This window comes from Pelophylax lessonae, assembly GCF_965119305.1.
Source record: "Pelophylax lessonae genome assembly, chromosome: 4".
NCBI classification, from domain to species: Eukaryota; Metazoa; Chordata; class Amphibia; order Anura; family Ranidae; genus Pelophylax; species Pelophylax lessonae.
Window position 1 is genome coordinate 110,746,012 of NC_138771.1, and position 21,201 is coordinate 110,767,212.

A 21,201-nucleotide genomic window follows, 5' to 3' on the forward strand; every position below is an offset into this window, starting at 1 on the left:
GCAAACTATGGATCTTGTAGTGTAAATAATAAAACAACATCGGACTCAGTAAATCTTACTGTAAAACAAACTATATCTCCCGTCTTACCTTAACACGGCTAACGGCTTCCTGGGCTTGCATCATTCTGATGTTTTTTGATGGATTTCGTTCTGACAATAGTTGAGTAGAACCCAAGAAATTGGCTGCAAAAATGATCCCATCAATAAGATCTTCTGGCTCACAGGGTCCAGGAACTAGAATAAAAACCCTAAAGTTTAGCAAAATGAATAAAATGACTGACCAATAGATGTTCATAAAGTTAGCTAGAGATAGAAGTTCTTTAGGTACACCGTATGATCTGACCATAGACATGTACATTCAAATTGGCCTATACTGTATGGTTAGCCTATGTTTAGCAAGGAGGAAGGACTGTTTAAATACTTCAACTTAACTTCAAGAAAAGCAATCATTCAATTTCAGAAAATCAATTCTTCCCATGAGAAATCTCAGCCAGGGGATTGTATGTCAAGGTCAGAAGTGCTTACAGACATGCCACAACTGCCCAATACAATTGTGTTCAGCCTGTGGGACACGACTGATCCTATGTTTCTAAACACCTTAATATGTATGTATAGCAAAAGCCTTTTTCTATTTTTTTATGTATTTTTTTGAAAGGCTAGAACCCATGTCTGGTTTTCATTGCTGTCTATGTTTTCAGTGGGAAGACCGGTCCTATCTATTGTTCTGATTATCACTCTCTCTGTGACAAAAAGACATTGGAATTTTTACGTTTTTTACCAAACAGGAGGTGAAGGTAAATCTTCTAAATGTGGACATCTGTTTTCAATAGATGCCCCCCTAACTATGTAGAGATTTCCTCTCACTTCTTTTTGGGTCTCCGTGATAGAAAGTGAAGGAATATCTCAAAATGCATAACATAAGCTGAAAGGGGTATCTAAAAAATAAATAAATAAATAAATAAAAATAAAAGTTTGGGCTATAAAGCCAGGTACACACATACAGAAAGAAAACTGGTTTACCAGGAACTGCCCAACTTTCAGTACATGTGTACCACTGTCTGTTAGAGAGAAGCTAATCTAATGATCGTCTTTTGTCGAACGGTCTTGCTAGAAAACAAGCATTGCCTAAAAACAAGCAAAACCAGCATGGTGGCAAGTGCTGATCAATGTATACTGCTGGGGGGGGATGGCAGAATACAATAGCTCAACATCTGCCACTTTTTTTTTTCGTTGGTTAAACAAAAAAAACCCTGCACATGTATACCAAGCTTAATGCCCCGTACACACGTGCAGATTACCTGAAGACTTTTGTCTGTAGACTTACCAAAACCATATAATATGAGGTCAAACCTAAACACTTTCAATTTGTATGCAATCCGGCAGGCCCTTGTACTACATAGAAAAGGTAAATCTGAAGACAAAAGTCTTCAGATAATCTGCACGTGTGTACGGGGCATTAGGCTAAGCTCGCAGAAGATTGCTCAACATCTGGGTTATGCAGTCATAGTTCTGCCCAAGCTTTAAAAAAACTTCTTCAAGTGGATTTACCAATTTACCATCAGGAAAAGCAAATTAAATTAATGAGATGCCATGGCTGAAGCACAGAATGCATTATGCACAATGTAAGAGTAGGACTCACAAATAGCCTTAGTGGATCTAGTAGTTGGAGCTTTGTAAACATTGTCAAAGTCTGATAAAGTATCCCTCTCACTATTAATAAGCTTGGCATTTTATAAAGAACACCCAGTAAAAATTGAAAGCCCCACACCAATTTTGTAGCTATTTTCCAATTGATGTATCAAGACAGTGTCATTTATTTTACTAATCTTTTAAAACACGAACAGCACTGTATATCTGTAGTTTTAATAATTCATGTAGGTTAAAAAAAATGAAAGGGTCAGCCTAACCCCCCCCCCACCCCCCCCCCCCCACAATATTTTAAAGTACAGGCACATTAAGCAATGCCCCCTTATTACATTTTCTTCATTTAAAGCAGTTGTATAAGGCTTACTTGTAGGTAAAATGAATATCTCCTCAACCTTCACCAATTAAGATATACTCGCTCTGCATAAAGCCGCTGATGTCAGTGGAGCATGCGCTCTGAAGGTCCAGCATATTGTGCTGGAACTTCAAAGCTACTTGCCAGAACCAGCCACTACTCGGAGCCCGCTAACCTGGAAGAAAGGTCAGGGGAACAAGTCAGCCCCCTTAACGGTGACCGGGCGCACTGTGGGGGGCTTTTTTTCTAAGGTAAGTATTTCATAATGTGCGATGCATACTAGCACATTATGCCATTGTCTTGCAGTTTGTTTTTGTTTTTTGGGTAAACAACTGCTTTAACCACTTGCCGACTGCTCACAGTATATTTACTGCGGCAGTCAGCCCCTCACAGGCAGAGCGACGTAAGTCTACGTCGCTAGCCTGTGAGGGTCTCAGGAGCGAGCGTGCGCCGCCAGAGGCGCGCTCCCGCGCGGTCACGGATCCCCCCGCGTGTGTGACCGGCGGACCCGATCGTCCGCTGGTCACTCGCGGTCGTCGGTGGAGAGGGAGAAAGGCAGGCGGCTGATGTAAACAAGCCGCCTGTCATTCTCCCCTGTGTAGGAATGGTGATCATACGGTTCTACTATGTAGAACCATTGATCACTGTTCCTACACCTCAAGCCACAGCCAATCACAGTTAGAATCACGCCCCTAGGGACACACATAACCCCTCCCTCTCAAAAAAAGTTAACCCCTTCACTGCCAGTGTAATTTTACAGTAACAGTGCATATATATAGCACCGATTACTGCAGTAATGTCACTGGTAACCCAAAAAGTGTCAAAAATGTCAGTCAAGGGTCCGATCTGTCCACCGCAATGTCGCAGTACTGCAAAAAAAATCGCAGATCGTCGCCATTACGCGTTAAAAAAAAAAAAACAACAACAATGACAAAAAATCGTTCCCTTTGTTAGTAAACGCGATAAGTTTTGCGCAAACCAATCAAAATACGCTTTTTGCGATTTTTTTTTTACCAAACATATGTAACATAAAACAAATTGGCCGAAAATGTTAAAAAATTTAGATTTTTACATTTTTTGGGGGGGGAATTTTATATAAAAAAATGTGAAAAATATTGTTATTTTTGCAAAATTGACGCTGTTTATTTGTTTATAGCGCATGATCAAAAAATCGCACAGGTGATCAAATACCACCAAAAGAAAGCTCTGTTTGTGGGGAAAAAAAGGACGCCAAATTCGTTTAGGTACAGCATCGCAGGACCGCGCAATTGTCTGTTAAAGTCACGCAGTGCCAAATCGCAAAATAGGCCCTGGTCAGGAAGGGGGTAAAATCTTCCGGGGCTTAAGTGGTTAATACAGAATAATAAAATGTTGGTGGCCCTTGGATTACAGGCCTAATGTAGGTGTTGCAAGGAATCCTGCAAGCTGAAATGTTTTACCCAAGTATCTTTGTTTTGTAGATATACTGTATGTAAAAATGATACAGCACTCTTCACTAGTGCCTCATAGGAGATAGACAGGCAGAGAATGCTGAATGTGCACCTCAGTTAGAAATATCAGTTATATAACTTACATGATATGTTATGTATGTAGCACCTGACTGACACGTTCCGTTTGCTTAGCTATTCAAATGTAACTTGAAGTCATCCTTGCGCACCAAATATTTATTGTTAATTTGAGTTTGAAAGGTCATTTGGTACATGCAAAAAGACATATGCTTGACTGCAGCCGCAAAGCCAAAAGCAGCATGGATTTCCCATATCTCATGACTTTCAGCTGGGAACCTGATCTTGTCCATTGAATCATTTCTTTTTCTAAATACTGTGCTTAATTCTAAAAATGCTACAAGCTTTTTATTGCTAGATCACTGAAATGTCAAACTACAAACTACGGTCTATAAGCAAGAGGGTTTTCAGCTGATTTCCTATTGCTGCTGAACATTAAGTATTTTTGGTACCTGTAATGTCCCTTAAATGACCTTGTTTATACAGTATTATCATTCTTATATTATTATACAAGATTTATATATTGCAGTCCCAACAATTTGTGCAGCGCTTTACAATATAAAGGGAGACGGTTACAGTTACAATATACAAAATACGAAATTAAGAGGCCCTGCTCATAACTGCTTACAATGTAATAGCTTTGGCAAAGTGGTCGAAAGATAATAATTGTGAGGGGTGAGCTGATGGAGGAATTAAATGTTCAGTTGTTAGGTGGAGGGGGGATAGGTTACCCTGAAGAGATGAGTTTTCAGGGATCGCCTAAAGGTGCTCAGAGTGGGAGATAGTTGGACAGATTGACGTAGAGCAGGGATCTCCAAACTACGGTGCTCCAGGTGTTGCGCAACTACACGTCCCATGAGGCACTGTAAAACTCTGACATTCAGACATGACTAGGCATGATGGGAATTGTAGTTCCTGAACAAATTGAGGGCCATAGTTTTGAGACCCCTGGCGTAGTAGACAGTTCCAGAGGATAGGAGAGGCTATGGAGAAGTCCTGGAGGCGAGCATAGAAAGAACAGACAGGAGAGCTAAAGAGCAGGAGGTCTTGGGAGGAGCATAAAGGATGGTTTGGATGATATTTTGAGACAAGTTTGGTAAATTGAAATTCCTGGCTTTTCTCCTTCCTCTCTTTGCAACACTTATGGGACAGTCCAAGTAAGTGTTTATAAAAAAAATACCAGTTGATCCTGCCCATTTCTGCTCAAGAAGTCCTTTTTTTAAAAAAGGTGACCACCAGCTCCCAGTTCTGCTGGATGGTGGCTTCTCTCTGCAATCAGTGTTCCCTGCCGATTGATTAACCACTTAAGCCCCGGAAGATTTTACCCCCTTCCTGACCAGGGGGTATTTTGCGATTCGGCACTGCGTGACTTTAACGGACAATTGCGTGGTCGTGCGACGCTGTATCTAAACAAATTTGGCGTCCTTTTTTTCCCACAAACAGAGCTTTCTTTTGGTGGTATTTGATCACCTGTGCGATTTTTTGATCACGCGCTATAAACAAAAAAAGAGCGTAAATTTTGCAAAAATAGCAATATTTTTCACATTTTTCTATATGAAATTCCCCCCCAAAAAAATGTAAAAATCAAAATTTTTTTAAATTTTCGGCCAATTTGTTTTATGCTACCTATGTTTGGTAAAAAAAATTGCAAAAAGCGTATTTTGATTGGTTTACGCAAAAGTTATCGCGTTTACTAACAAAGGGAAAGATTTTTGTCATTTTTGTTGTTTTTTTTTTATTAACGCGTTAAGGGCGGCGATCTGCGATTTTCTTTGCGGTACTGCGACATTGGGGCGGACAGATTGGACCCTTGACTGACATTTTTGCCACTTTTGGGGTTACCAGTGACATTTCTACAGTAATCAGTGCTATACATATGCACTGTTACTGTAAAAATACACTGGCAGTGAAGGGGTTAACTTTTTTTGAAAGGGAGGGGCTATGTGTGTCCCTAGGGGCGTGCTTTCTACTGTGATTGGCTGTGGCTTCAGATGTATGAAGAGTGATCAACGGTTCTACATAGTAGAACCGTATGATCATCCTTCATACACAGGGGAGAATGACAGGCAGCTTGTTTACACAAGCCGCCTGACTTTCTCCCTCTCCCCCGCCGATCGCAGAGTGACCGGCGGACATCGGGTCCGCCGGTCACACGCGCGGGGGGGTCCGTGACCACGCGGGAGCGGGAGCGCGCCTCCGGCGGCGCGCGCTCGCTCCCTAGACCCTCACAAGCTAGTGACGTAGCCCTACGTCACTTTGCCTGTGAGGGGCTGACCGCCGACGTAGAGCGTCGTGCGGCGGTCGGCAAGTGGTTAACAGCTTCTCTGACCATTTAGCATCAAAGACTGGGACCTCCTGGACATATACTAGTAGCTTTTCGAACAAATGTTAATATGATCATTCATACACACATCCCTTTAAAATCTCTCACAGTACATTCTACGACATGATGACTGTTGCTTTTAACATTCGTTTTTGAAGTGAATGGACTTTCCCGTAAAATCTATATCACATTTAGAAATTAGTTTGGGAAAAATTTCTATCCTGCTCTTTCTAAATATCTTGTCCCTGTTGTTGAAAACGGATGTCAATTTGACCCACTAAAAATTAGGAAAACAAATGAGAACTTTATAACGAAATTCTACTAGTGTATGGCCAGCTTAACTTCCAATTGTGGTGGACAGCTTGGCCTGCTATAGTAAGCTGAAAAATAACAGATCTACTGGCAAGATTAACAGGTGATAAAACTATGTTATGGGGGAACCTGCATCAAAAAAACTTTGGGTGCCACTCTGCATCTGGTGGCTCCCTTTGAGGGTGCTGGCTTAGAAAGAGCCTGTTCCAGCTCAATACATGTAGTACTAAAGAGGAAATCTCCCCGTCGTCGCACAATAACAAAATCTAACTGTCATGGAGATAAAAGCAGCTCCAGCCAGCTACCTCTAGGCCTTGCCCCCATAGGTTTCTGCCCGTCCTGAGGACTTTGTTATGGAGGTCCCCAGGGGTGGGGCGAAATGCGTGCTGACATGGCCTAGATATAGCTGGCTTAGACTGCTTTTATCTCCATCGCTGTCAGATTTTGTCAGTGAACAGTGATCGGGAGCATACCTCTTTCCTACTGTGTGCTATAGGGGAAGTCAGAAAAGCTAACACCACCTTGTTAATGCTATTGGCCTTTTTTTATATATGTTGTTTTCTTTTCTATTTTGCTTATATTGACATTTATAATAAAGGTTTTAAAAGTGTTTACTGTCCCAAAACTACTAATGTTTTTGTATATTTCGCTCTGTTTGGGTATACTTTGAAGGACTGATCATTAGTGGCTCCACAGTAAAATAAACACAATAATAAACTGTGAAATGGAAATATTTTTTTTTTTTTAATCAGAATAAAGTTTATTAAAAACTTTTAACAGTACAATAAACAATGCACATTCAGAAGTATTACATTATACAATACTTTTGTAAAATACAAAGTAGTACAAAGACAAAGCAGGTTTAAAAAACCAATTGAACCTGAAATGTCATTAGTCATTATATCTCACAGTGTATGCATCCCTAGGTATGGCTTAAGAAGACATTCTCATCCTATCTCTTCCCCAGTACTTTATAATAAACTCACTCTAAGGGTGAGGACACACTGAGCGGTTGAGTTCCTACTTTAGGTTAATAGCCTATCAAGAATTAGGTCCAATGGAGTCAAGCCAGGGGAAGCTAGCCAGCATCCCCAGATCTTATTGAACCGGGTCGGGCTGCTTCTATGCTGATATATCAAGCGCTAATATCTCAAAGTTAATCCCATGTTGGCTAACCACATGTCTAAAGTTGGAGAGGTTTGAGAGATCCAATGTTGCAAGATCAGCTTTCGAGCTTGGAACAGTGCTCTGGACACAACCTCTCTGTTATATATGTCCGTTATAACCTCATCCAGTATACCCAATAAGCAAGGCTTAGGGTCAAGATAGACGGTTACTTGAAAAGTACTGTTAATGGCGTTTACTTTGCCAGTCCAAAAGAGGTGCAACTTTGAGCACTGCCAAAGGGGATGTATCAGGTCCCCCTTAGCTCCCTTGCCTCTCGTACACAATGGGTCTGGGTGGAGTCCAAGAGTAAACAAGTTAAGTGGGGTATGATGAACCCAAAATAATATATATAGTTGAGTTACATTTAAAGAACAGCCGAGGACAGATTCCAGGGCCTCTGACCACTGATCCCCATCTATATCACCTACATCGTTCATCCATTTTTCCATAGCCGTGTTGGGAAAATTCTCTAGGTACTCTGGTAGCTGCATAGCACCTGGAGATGAACCCTTTAGTGGATGTGGACTGCTGCATCATATTGAAAAGAGGAGTGGGAGATAGCACCGCCTGCTCTAAGGATGCTTGCGCTTTAATGGTGTGCTGCAATTGAAGGTAGGGGAAGTACATTTTGTTTGACAATCCATATCTGGCTTGCATCTGGGCAAATGGGAGAAACCTGCCATTGCTTAAAATGTGAGGTGAGTAATACCATATGTTAGCCACAGGGTTGCACTCTGCAGCTTTGCCAATTCTGGGTAAGTATTGTTATTCCAGATGGGGCTGTAACTAGTAAATCCTGACACTCTTTGTAGTTGTTTTGCTTTGAACCAAATCTTATGTAGTGGGCCTATACATGGGGTACTTTTTGTTGGACTTTAAGTAGAGCTGGGCCTCAAAGGCTTCCAGGAGAGTCTGAACTTCTACACAGTGTAACGCCACAGCTAATGTGGAATTAGTGTGTGTTTCCCCCTCAGCCGAAACATCATTCATGAGGTTTAGCAGCTGCTGCAGCTGAATTGCCAGGTAGTACAGCCACAGGTTTGGGAAAGCTAGGCCCCTAGTATCCTTAGACCTCTGGAGTTGCTCCAGCCTGACTCTAGCAGGACCTGATTTCCATAGTAGCAGGCAGCATATGGAATTTACCACTCAAAATATTTTAAGGGGTATAACCACAGGTGTATTGTGGAGGAAATAGAGCAGCTGAGGCATTAAGATCATGTTTGCTAAATTAGCTCTACTCGATACTGACAGCAGTAGTTTAGAACACAATTTCACCTTATCCCTAAACTGTGACAGCAAGGGAAATATGTTCAAATGGCAGTAGTCCATAATCACAGCCGAGAGTATGATTTCCAAACATCTGAACTGCCCCACTAAAGGGAATGGGCAGAAATAAGATAACTAGGGGTCAAGAGCTCCATCTAGCGGAAACAGAGCTGACTTGGTCCAGGTAATAGTTAAGCATGAATAAATGCCAATTTCAGTGTCAATTTCAGTGACTATGACCGAGTAGAATTTTTCCAGATCTGTTATGGCATAGCCCCCTGTAGGAAGCTGTTGTGCACCAATCACCGGAGCCGCTGAGTGTACATGAACTATTTTTGCAAGCAGACTACCAGTCTGTTCTCCATCTTTAAAAAAGGTTACCTTGGAAAAAAAACTATTTTTTGGGGCTTTGAAGTTAATCAGTTGTGTCAGGGCATCCTGTGCAGTGAGCCAAGCTGACTGGGCCTCATATGTGGGTTGTAAAATATACACCCTTTCCTGGACATGGTGAGTGAGAAGTTTTTAATGCTTTTTATATTCTGCCTTTATACTATTAACTGTGGATATGAAGACTCCCCGTATAAGGCATTTAAAAGCGTCCTACTTCAGCAGGTTATCAGTATAGAGCAGGTTAGGCTCCATGTACACGGGGCGCTGGAAATGGCTGTTTAGGAGCAGTTGGGCGTTTTTTTCAGAAGCCCCTGAACCCACCTGCATGTTATATTATCTGTCCATGTACACCAGGTCATTTACAGTCATTTGCAGGCAGTTGCGTTCAGGGACTGTTTTTAGAACGCAATTATTTGCGTTCGAACGTGTGTTTCTCGGCGTTTCAAACGCACAAACGCGTCCGAACGCGTCTGAACGCGTCCGAACGCGTCTGAACGCGATGACCCGCGTTTAGCGTTCGCGTTTTTCCATTTTAAAGGGGAATCATTTTTTTGACCTCTAGGAACGCTTCTAAACGCAAACGCCCGCAAATGCTGCTAAACGCCCGCTAAACGCGGGTACAAACGCGACCGAACGGACGTTTCAAACGTCCTAAAAATTCCAGCATTCAAAGGGACTTTTAACAACGTCCCGTGTACATGGAGCCTAATCCTCAAAGAAACTAACCATGTTTTGTTCAATCCCAACGCTCTCAGGTATCAGTTTCAGCCAAAAAGCATTTAGACACTACGGAGCTCTAGGAAGGGTCAGGATAGGTCTAGCTGTAATCCAGCATATCAAAGGCAAGTGGTCAGACACCCCTCTTGGAGTATACAGTATTTTTGAAACCAGCCTAATCGATCAAGCTGACCCAAGACAAAGATCTATATTGGACAGTGACCCATATGTCTTAGAATAACAGGAGAATTGGACAGTTACAGGGTACTTCTCTATCCATGCATCCACCCATTTTACCTCTTCCATAAATCATAGCAGTGGGCTGCCTCGTTGTGAGGAACCTCTCTGGAGTATGAAATATGCATGGCAAGATATATCTTTTGTGCCCAGGAGTACTTTACACAGCTAAGAGTCTGTGGTGTGAGATGGGTCTCTTGGAGGCCTATTATTGCAGGATGGTACTTACGGAGGACCGTACTCCCCATTACCCTTGTGTAGTCTCCTAAAATTCCACGGTAACCAGAGGTATGTCCGACATGTGACTAATGATAATCTTATGCAATGTGGCAAGTGAGATGCATCTGCCTCTCATACTACTAAAGTACCTGATTTGGCCTAGAAAGTTTTGTAAATGAACAAAATAGCTCCGGAAGTGCAGAAAACAAAAAGTCTCATGAAAAATGCCAAAGAATAACTCAGGAAAAATACGGCCAAGAGGGTTGAGAGACCATTCTTCCTAGCTATGGGTATCAATTAAACAAAACCATTACTTGTAGTGGTGCCTTTCAGGCAAAGCTTTCTAACAGATAACATCTATCAGGTGCGTTCGCATTTGGTGGTGAGGCATCTCGCAGAGAGCTTTTTACGATCCCTTATGAGGGGCTGCCTCCATTTGAGCTTATCGGTAAACATAGCAACAATTTAGTGACTCCGGAAAAAAAGTGTAGCGCCCTTAAGAACCACCGAATCAAAGGTATGCGCTCGTTTGTAGAGGAAGAATGGGAGAAGGAAGCGGTCTCAGGTTTAGGTGTTGTCTCAGTGCCTGGCATGAAGAGAGGGCTCATTGACATCCAGAGAGTCTGCAGCTTCCCCGGCAGAGTTGAAAATGTGTGCCTGACCTCTGGCTATAATCCGCAGCCGTGCAGGGTAGAGCACTGCATATGGCAAATTAAAGCGTTGGAGACGTTGCCTGACATCCTGGAATTTGGCCTGCTTCATCTGCACCTCAGCCGAGAAATCGGGATAAAATGGTGCCATTGTAGCGTATGGTGGATTTCTCCCTTGCTAGCCTTAAGATTTCCCCTCTGTCGCGGTAGTTTAGTATCCACGCCAGGACTGGCCTAGGTGTGTTGCCTAGGAGAGCCCTAGCAGGAACACGATGCACCCTTTAAACAGCAAACAGTGGGGTAAGGGGTTCTTTCCCAAATAGATCCTGTAGCCATTTCTCAAATAATTCTGTGGGGTCACGACCCTCCACCTTTTCTGGCAGCCCCACTATGCAAACATTATTTTGTCTAACATGATTTTCAATATTATCTGTTTTGTCACTTGTGGCAGTGGCTATGCGGGCGGCTGTGCAGATTTTAGCAATCAGTCGAGGAATTTTGTTCTCAGGATCACTGATGCAGCCTTCAGCAGCAGTTGTTCTTTCTCTTATCTTCTGGAGATCAGAGCATGATCCCCTCCCTCCAGGGACTGGGCTGCAGGAAAGTATTCCCTTTTTAATAACGACCCCAAACACACCTCCAAGATGACCGCTGTCTTGCAAAAATATATATACAGTATCTCACATAAGTGAGTACGCCCCTCACATTTTTGTAAATATTTTATTATATCTTTTCATGTGACAACACTGAAGAAATTACACTTTGCTACAATGTAAAGTAGTGAGTGTACAGCTTGTATAACAGTGTAAATTTGCTGTCCCCTCAAAATAACTCAACACACAGCCATTAATGTCTAAACTGCTGGCAACAAAAGTGAGTACACCCCTAAGTGAAAATGTCCAAATTGGGCCCAATTTGACATTTCCCCCTCCCCGGTGTCATGTGACTTGTTAGTGTTACAAGGTCTCTCTCTCGAGTGAATGGGGAGCAGATGTTTTAAATTTGGTGTCATCGCTCTCACTCTCTCATACTTATCACTGGAAGTTCAAAATGGCACCTCATGGCAAAGAACTCTCTGAGCATCCGGAAAAAAGAATTGTCACTCTACATAAAGATAGCCTAGGCTATGAGAAGATTGTCAGGACCCTAAAACTGAGCTGTGGCACGGTGGCCAAGTCCATACAGTGGTTTAACAGGACAGGTTCCACTCAAACAGGCCCTGTCATGATCCACCAAAGAAGTTGAGTGCACATGCTCAGCGTCGTATCCAGAGGTTGTCTTTGGGAAATAGACGTATGAGTGCTGCTAGCATTGCTGCAGAAGTTGAAGGGTTGGGGGGTCAGCCTGTCAGTGCTCAGACCATACGCCGCACACTGCATCAAATTGGTCTGCATGGCTTTAATCCCGGAAGGAAGCCTCTTCTAAAGATGATGCACAAGAAAGCCCGCAAATAGTTGGCTGAAGACAAGCAGACTAAGGACATTCATTACAGGAACCATGTCCTGTGGTCTGATGTGACCAAGATAAACTTATTTGGTTCAGATAGTGTCAAGCGTGTGAGGCGGCAACCAGGTGAGGAGTACAAAGACAAGTGTGTCTTGCCTACAGTCAAGCATGGTGGTGGGAGTGTCATGATCTGGGGCTGCATGAGTGCTGCTGTCACTGGAGAGCTACAGTTCATTGAGGGGACCATGAATGCCAACATGTACTGTGACATACTGAAGCAGAGCATGATCCCCTCCCTCCAGGGACTGGGCTGCAGGAAAGTATTCCCTTTTTGATAACGACCCCAAACACACCTCCAAGATGACCGCTGCCTTGCAAAAGAAGCTGAGGGTAAAGGTAATGGACTGGCCAAGCATGTCTCCAGACCTAAACCCTATTGAGCATCTTTGGGGCATCCTCAAACAGAAGGTGGAGGAGCGCAAGGTCTCTAACATCCACCAGCTCCGTGATGTCGTCATGGAGGAGTGGCAAAGGACTCCAGTGGCAACCTGTGAAGCTCTGGTGAACTTCATGCCCAAGAGGGTTAAGGCAGTGCTGGAAAATAATGGTAGCCACACAAAATATTGACACTTTGGGCCCAATTTGGACATTTGCACTTAGGGGTGTACTCACTTTTGTTGCCAGCGGTTTAGACATTAATGGCTGTGTATTGAGTTATTTTGAGGGGACAGCATATTTACACTGCTATACAAGCTGTACACTCACTACTTTACATTGTAGCAAAGTGACATTTCTTCAGAGTTGTCACATGAAAAGATATAATAAAATATTTACAAAAATGTGAGGGGTGTACTTACTTTTGTGAGATACTGCATATGTATATATATATATATATATATATATATATTCATACATACACTTATTTATTTATTTATTTGTTTGTTTGTTTGTTTTACGTTAAGGATTTTTGATACTTGCTATTTCAGTGAGAATTTAAAACAAAAAACAAATAGATAAATAAATAAAATATGCAGGCAAAATGTATAGGTAGCTGTTACTGAAAGGTTTTTTTTTTTTTGGAGGGAAGCGTATTTCAAATGATTGCATACTTTGAAAAGGGCCATCAAAGTAAAATAAAGATTTGCAACTGCATTTCAATAAGAAAACGGCCTTTTAAATAAATAGAAACTTTTTGTTTGTAATTGACCCGCAGCAGTGGTATAATGGCATTTTGCTTTTGCAGTTTCTGAAAATGAATAATTTCCACAGAGAAACTGTAAATAGTCACCAGGATATGATGGAATTCATAAAATATGTATGCACCTACAAAGCTTTTATTATAAAACTTTCTTTCATAAAACCGGCTGAGAATTCAGCTACAAATTCTAAGTGTATAATTTACAAACATGTCGGTTAAGCAGTTATATTTCAGATGCCCTTTGATATTATGCAAGTTAAGTTATCCATGTTTAAAGATTATTACCGGTGCAGAAATGATTTCTTTATTGGAATGGCATGTAAAATGTTAATGAGGTTCTGAACAAGAAATGAGCAGAATAGAGAAATAACTGCAGCTTAATACACCTCATAGAAGTCAGACACACTGTGTCATTTACTCTCTATTGCTTTCTGGGGTAAAAGTGCAAGCCTTATAAATCATCATTTATATCCAACTATTCTGTAAGACTTTCTGAAGCCAACATGAAAATGAGTGGTCACATCAATATAAAAAGGAGCACAAAGTAAAAAAAAAAAAGTAAACATCATCTTGTATTGAGAATATATATATATATATTTTTGAGAGTATTAAAAAAAAGATATATATATATTAAGCAATTTTTTACATATAGAATACATTTAAAAAAAGATATGTCTTGCTGTAAAAATAAAATGCAATTCAAAGGGTTTGCCTTTACCAGCTTCCACATATGTGACATTTAAAAAAAAAAAAAGAAAAGAAACAGTGCAATGCATCATTAAACAAATTGGAAGAGCTCTCATCACAGCACACACCAGTGGCTGAGGTATAACACAGCCACAACTGTGAACAAGCCCTAAAGTGTCTGTGTTCAAAATGGATTGCATCACACTAGAACCCAGTGAGGGCAACCCGCGTTCAATGCCGGCCTATGCCCTTGTGAACTGCAGCGAGTGTCAGTGCAATGCTAACAACACCCCAAATGCAGATCGGATCGCATGGTACAAAGGTACCCAAAAGTAGTGCATGAATGCATTCGCTGAAATCGCACTGCAAAGAACTGTATGTGAATCGCACAGGAAGGCGGTGTGATTCCTAGTATGAACCAGCCCTAAAGTAGAACTAAAGGCCAAGAGTAAGGCTGGCCATCCATGTTCGATTTACTTGTACAATTTTCTGTTCGATTTACCACAAACATCATAATATGAGGTCAAGGCTAAACAACACTTTCACTTGTTTCCTATTAGGTAGGCCTTTGTACTACATAGTTGAAGGTAAATTTCAAGAAAATTGTATAATGTATGGCCAGCCTAAGAGACAGTTATAACCCCTGTCAGTTGTTTCCTTCTACAGTATGTCCTATTGGGGAAATTATCCTTTACTTCTCATTCCATAGCCAAAACAGGAAGTTAAAGAGGATTTTCACTGCATCTGAGCACCACAAACCAAAAACACTGTTTAATTAATGTTTAATGTTCCAAGCAAATTTTCCCACCCATCTATATCTCCATGTTTTATTTTAGTGAGAAATCTTATTGAAAAAAACCCTCTAGCATTTCTAGCCATGGCCATCTTGAGTAATGGCAAATAATAATGTACCATTTACTTCCTGCCCTTAAAGCGGAGTTCCACCCTGGGACATTTTTTTTTTATAAAAATACCCCCGGGACAGTCAGGGCTAGTGCATTCCACAATGGATAGCCTCTGATCTGTCCCGGGTTGCACTTACCTGCAAGAAGAAATACTTACCTTGAAAATGTATTGTCCAGCGCTGCCATCTCAGGTGTGGGCAGCTTGAAGCCAGCACGATCCTCTTCTGTGTCCTCTTCCGTCTTCTTCGGTCCCACGATGCACTGCACCGGCCCCGCCGTCACTTCCGGTGCGACAGCGTCATCCCTGCACAGCTTTTGGGCATGCCCAGAAGCTGTTTAGCAAGGTATGACGGCGCCGGAACCAGAACTGACGTCGGGGCCGGTGCAGGCGCATTGATTCCTGGGAGCGATGATGTTAAGCTCCCAGGAATCATTGCAAAGCCAGGAAATGACGAATCGCTGTGGCCACCGAGGGGAGGAAGAGGAAGTAAGGTAAGTATATTTTCTTCTAAACGAGGTAAGTAAAAAAAAAATTGCGATTATCCATTTGTTTTTCAGGTGACCCAGAGCGAGAAGATGGAGGTAAGTTTAATTTTAGGGTGGAACTCCGCTTTAACTCAAGTATGCATGTAGGAGAGTGTGCTTAGCTGAGAAAACCCCTCCTTCCCTCCTGAAGACTCCTGGGATATATGACATAATTTGCCTAGACATGGAAACCAGGAAGTAACTGAAGAAATGTAATAAAAAAAAGATTAAACAAATAAATATAATATACTTCCCTATCTATTTACTAATGCTAACAGCATGAGGATTAAAAAAAATCAATGTTGATTGCAAGAGTGAAGTTCCGCTTTAAAGGAAATCCATCCATTGTGAGGGAACCCCTGCTTGTCACCAGAAAATCCAAAAACCTCCAAACTTTTTTCACTTTTATTTTTGGTGATAAGAGTAAACAGGACAAATTTAGAGGATAAATCTTCCTACTGGGAGTTTTATGAACAGGTGTTCTGATCCCACTCCACTTTATCGAAAACTGACAAAAAAGTTTTGCCTTTAGTTGTACTTTAACTATGCAAGCAAATATGAATTTACTATTGCAAGGGCTAAACCAAGGGAAAAGGATCTGTACATTGTTATCATTAGTATATAAAGTAATGATATTTGCAAAAAAGCTGTTCTCTGTTCAGTAGTGATGGGCGAACGGTTCAGGCCAAGCATCGGTTCGGCCCTGAACAGCGCCCATTTGGGTGTTCGCCAAACACCCATATTTGTGGTGCACTCAGTGGGATGCATGCTGGGTCAAGGACGTCACAAGTACAAAAATGTTGCATTAATACAGTATCCAGGCTCCTCATACCCTTTTTATGGCCAAAAGCTTGCATATAAGCCCTCAAAATGGTAACTTTTGCTTTTTCAAGTTCGGATCCCATAGCCCTAACAGGGTTCGTAGTTCATGTTCTGTTTCGGGTCCAAACTTTTTCCATGTTTGGGCATCTAATTTTGGTGATGCTAGTTTATGGTGTTATTTAGATGAGTAGATTAAGAAGCCATTCACACCTGTGGATTTTAAATGCATTTTAGGTGTGGTTCGCTAAAAAAAACCTGCGTGCTGCATCTTTGATGCGTTTTCATCAAAGCACATGTTCTATAGAGTTCAATAGTATCTTTCTAAAAGGTGTGTAAAAACTTGCCTTAAACACAACTTGTAAATTGCGCCGCAGAGATGTGAACCGGCCATAAGGTTTAAATTATAGTTAGGATTAGAGTTAGGGGTTAAGGATTCAAGGTTAGGTTAACGATTAAGGTCAAGGACAGATTTAGTTACACATTAGGACTAGATTCATTTTAAGAGTTCATTTTCAGAGCTAAGTTAGAGGTTAAGAAAACCATTTTAAGGGTTAGTTAAAGTGTTGTTTGAAGTGGTTCTAAAGGCTTAAGGCTTTTTACCGTATATGTATTCTCTGTATTAAGGTAAAAAACATTCTGTGACCATTCATGATCCACCCAGCCCCTTGAAATACCTACCTTAGCCTGATCTCCATCCAGCATTGTGCTCAAAGACCAGTGGCTGTTTCCACTCTCTCTCTCCTCACAGGACAAGGCATTGGCTCCTGCTGCTGTCAATTAAATCCTGTGCCGAGGGAGTGGAGGGCAAAGCCAAACCACACTGTCTGTGTCAATGGACCCTGGCAGCACGGCTTGGGATCAAGACTGAATGAGTGCCCCTATAGCAAGCAGCTTGCTTTGAGGGCATTCGCCGAAGTGGAGGAACAAGAAACGCTGGCAGGGGACCTCAGAAGAGGAGGTTTGGGGCTGCTCTGTGCAAAACCATTGTACAGAGCAGGTAAGTATAACATTTTTATTATTTAACCACTTTACCACCGGAGGATTTTGCTGTCTTACGTCTGGGCCACTTTTTGCGATTCGGCACTGTGCGACTTTAACTGACAATTGCGCGGTCATGCGACGCTGTACCCAAAAGAAATTTAAGTCCTTTTTTCCCACAAACAGAGCTTTCTTTTGGTGGTATTTGATCACCTGTGCGATTTTTACTTTTTGCGCTATAAACAAAAAAAGAGCGTCAATTTTGAAAAAATAACAATATTTTTAACATTTTTTTATATGAAATTCCCCCCCAAAAAAATGTAAAAATCAAATTTTTTTAGCATTTTAGGCCAAAAAATCGCAATAAGCGTATTTTGATTGGTTTGCGCAAAAGTTATTGCGTTTACTATCTAAGGGAAAGATTTCTGTCGTTTTTGGTGTTTTTTTTTTTTAACGAATAATGGCGGCGATCTGTGATTTTTTTTGCGGGACTGCGACATTGTGGCGGACAGATCGGACCCTTGACTGACATTTTTGACACTATTGGGGGTACCAGTGACATTACTACAGTAATCAGTGCTATAAATATGCACTGTTACTGTAAAAATGACACTGGCAGGGAAGGGGTTAATTTTATAGGAGAGGGAGGGGTTAATGTATGCCTGGTGCTTACTGACATGTGTGGGGGGAGGTGACTGAGTGACACAGGGACAGATCGCAGGTTCAGCTATGCTGAACCCTGCAATCTGACCCTGCCTGTCACTTAGGAGATCCGCCCGCTTTGTTTACACAAGCGGGCGGATCTCCAGACTCGATTCCCCGACGATCGGGGAAGAACGGGGGTGATCACCCTGGCCCGACTCCCGCTGTGACTGAATACAGGGGAATGTCTGGCGACGTAGGTCTACGTTATCGAGCCACTTTGCCGCAGTAGAGCTCTAGTGAGCAGCGGTAAAGTGGTTTAAAAAAAATATATGAAAGTTTAGCATAATAAGTGTGTCGACTGTGTGCACTGTATAAACTGTATGTAGCCTCAGCTACAAAGAGTGCAAAGCAATATGTTCCAGCCGCACTATCCTATTCCCGGAACAAAAGCAAGTCAGGCTGAGCACAGCTCATCCATTCACCGGAAGCTTTGTGTTGTACGAATGAATACAAAGTCTCCTCTGATTGGTGGCAGTGGAGGTTATGACATCATTCTCCCACATCTCTGCCTCAGCCAATCATAAGAAGGTAATATGGAAAATGAGACAGTATGTTTGGGACTTTAATTATACCTCAATGTACACTCAAAAAAGAATATATTAAACCAAAAAAATGTATTTTGTCTAGAACTTGTCCCACAAATACAGTGCTGTATACTTGTAGCAGGATTTACAGGCATTGGGCCTGATGTGGGTCTGCCATTGTCACCGGTAACACCTTCAGCCCATTTAAGCTGAATACCCAAGTGTGAGATTTGAGTCAAAGACCATTCCGGCATCTTTGGTTTGTTTTTGTTTATTTTATAATGGGGATGGGAGAAGGGAACTAGTGGGATACTCCTCTGGCTCAACTAGGTAAACTGGGACACTTCGCAGAAAAATGCCTGTCAGCGCTTACTTGACGCCAGCTGAATGCCGACGAATGCTTAGTGGCGCTTGAAAAATGCTGTCTTGCTGGACTGTGCTAGAACTTGGCTTTTAACCCTCTGGTTAACTTAAAAGATCCTGGGCTGTAGTAAGACTTGACTCTTGACACTATGTTTAGCTCAAAAGTACTGTGAACAGCTCCCTCCAGCCCTTCACTGGCTGAGGTAGCTCCTTGTAACTGCTTGTGCTGCTGAAACTCTCAAAACCGTGCACTGCACACTGCATGCTCAATTTTTCAGGGCCACAACACTGGCGCCCTCTTTACACTTTCAGGGACCTCTCACTAGGCTCCCCCCTATGACACTTCAGGGTCCTCTCACTAGGCATCCCCTCTGACACTTCAGGGTCCTCTCACTAGGCACCCCCTCTGACACTTCAGGGTCCTCTCACAAGGCACCCCGTCTGTCACTTCAGGGTCCTCTCACTAGGCACCTCCTTTGACACTTCAGGGTCCTCTCACTAGGCACCCCCTCTGACACTTCAGGGTCCTCTCACTAGGCAACCCCTTTGACACTGCAGGGTCCTCTCACTAGGCACCCCCTCTGACACTTCAGGGTCCTCTCACTAGGCACCCCCTCTGACACTTCAGGGTCCTCTCACAAGGCACCCCGTCTGTCACTTCAGGGTCCTCTCACTAGGCACCTCCTTTGACACTTCAGGGTCCTCTCACTAGGCACCCCCTCTGACACTTCAGGGTCCCCTCACAAGGCACCCCGTCTGTCACTTCAGGGTCCTCTCACTAGGCACCCCCTTTACAGCTAGCTAGCTCCTGGATCCCTTGGACCTTCACCAGAGTGGTCCCCTCTGTCTGCTAGGCAGACCCCCAGGGGCAGTTACAGTACTCACGAACTTGGAATGCTTTCCTGAAACTGGGCCCCCCTCAATTCCGCTGGTCCTCGGCACACTGGATCCTCTCTGCAGCTCAGCTCAGCTCTCTCTCTGCATACTCAGGCAAGCCACCCGAGACACCCGTTCCTTCTGACAGGAGGAGAGACAGCCGTACTCTCCCTCCTAGGACTCTGCTTCCCATGACACTGCGTCATGCTTTCCCCTCAAACTTATACCCACTCCCAGAATCCTGTGCAGCAGAATCTGCCTTTCTGGGGTAGATACATGCCTGGATGTGCCACTGATTGGGTTTCCTCCACTGCCCAATGAGAACCCTTCTCATGGAGCCAGTGGGGAGACAATACCTCAATAGCAACACCTGGGAGACATGACAGCTCAGCTGAAAATCAGGGCCCTGCTGTTAGGCAGCCAAGGCCCAAGATACTTTGCCTAGCACCTACCTTGTAGGGTGCAACATACTGTATGGAGCTGAGGCTACATACACTCTGTACAGTGGGCACATCTAGTAGTGACGGTGATAGTTCATTTGGACCAGCTTGCTCCAAACTATCTATTTAAACTTCTCTAAAAGCTTATCTGTAATGAGATAAAGAGATCTGCAAAATGCAAGGGTAAAAAGTCCCCAACACTTTTTAAAAAATGCGCAACATGGAACCCCATGATGTGGTTTAACGTGGGCGAAAATGCACATGGGTGCCAATGCAAGACATGCTATTAAGATCGAATGGCACCCCCACCCCCGCACATCTTCTAAAGTGCCTAAAGGTGAACCTAGCCTAAAGGTAAATTGAACAGAACTCCAGAAAAAAAGATTCTCCCATACATTGGGGCTGTACCAGTACTGCCTAGGTTAACTGCTCATTTTGTCTAGGGGTGCACCAAAAGGCTATACTTACTTGATTCTTCGATCTCAAAGAAAACAACGCTCCCCCACGTCAAGCGGTGGACTGTTACTGACATCCTAAAATCCAGAGCTGGTCTATGATGTCAAGAACTGTCCATTCACAAGACAGCTAGCGTGCAGGGGGCCAGGAGCAGCAGTGAGGCTGGTCTTGTGCTCGGAGAATCGGCAGATTAGGTAAGTATATCTCCACTCTTCTCACCCCTAGACAAAACCAAGCAATTAAAGCATTTGTTACCTCAACACGTCATAGTCCTGATATGTGGCTGCTGTACCATGTACTTGTATGAGAAAGCATCCTGTTCTCTTTGTATTGCTTCCTTTATGTGAAATCCCCGGTGTTCCTGCCAGCCATTCTGCTTTCCTATTGAAAAATGAACAGAAAATCGGCAGCAGAGGCACTGTGGTCAGTTCTCTAGCTATGCTGGGAACTCAGTGTACTCTCCTCCAATGATCAGACTTGTCCTGACATGC

General features: G+C 42.8%; 1 protein-coding gene across 2 annotated transcripts in view; it reads right to left on the reverse strand.

The window, feature by feature from the left end:
- The window catches only part of APBA2 (amyloid beta precursor protein binding family A member 2), a 523,475-nt gene that overhangs the window by 225,346 nt on the left and 276,928 nt on the right, over window positions 1-21,201 (reverse strand). For both annotated transcript variants that reach the window (XM_082254058.1, XM_082254057.1), the window contains exon 5: window positions 89-234. In XM_082254058.1, the coding sequence (XP_082110184.1) occupies window positions 89-234 (146 nt within the window). The remainder of the gene's footprint in view (window positions 1-88; window positions 235-21,201) is intronic.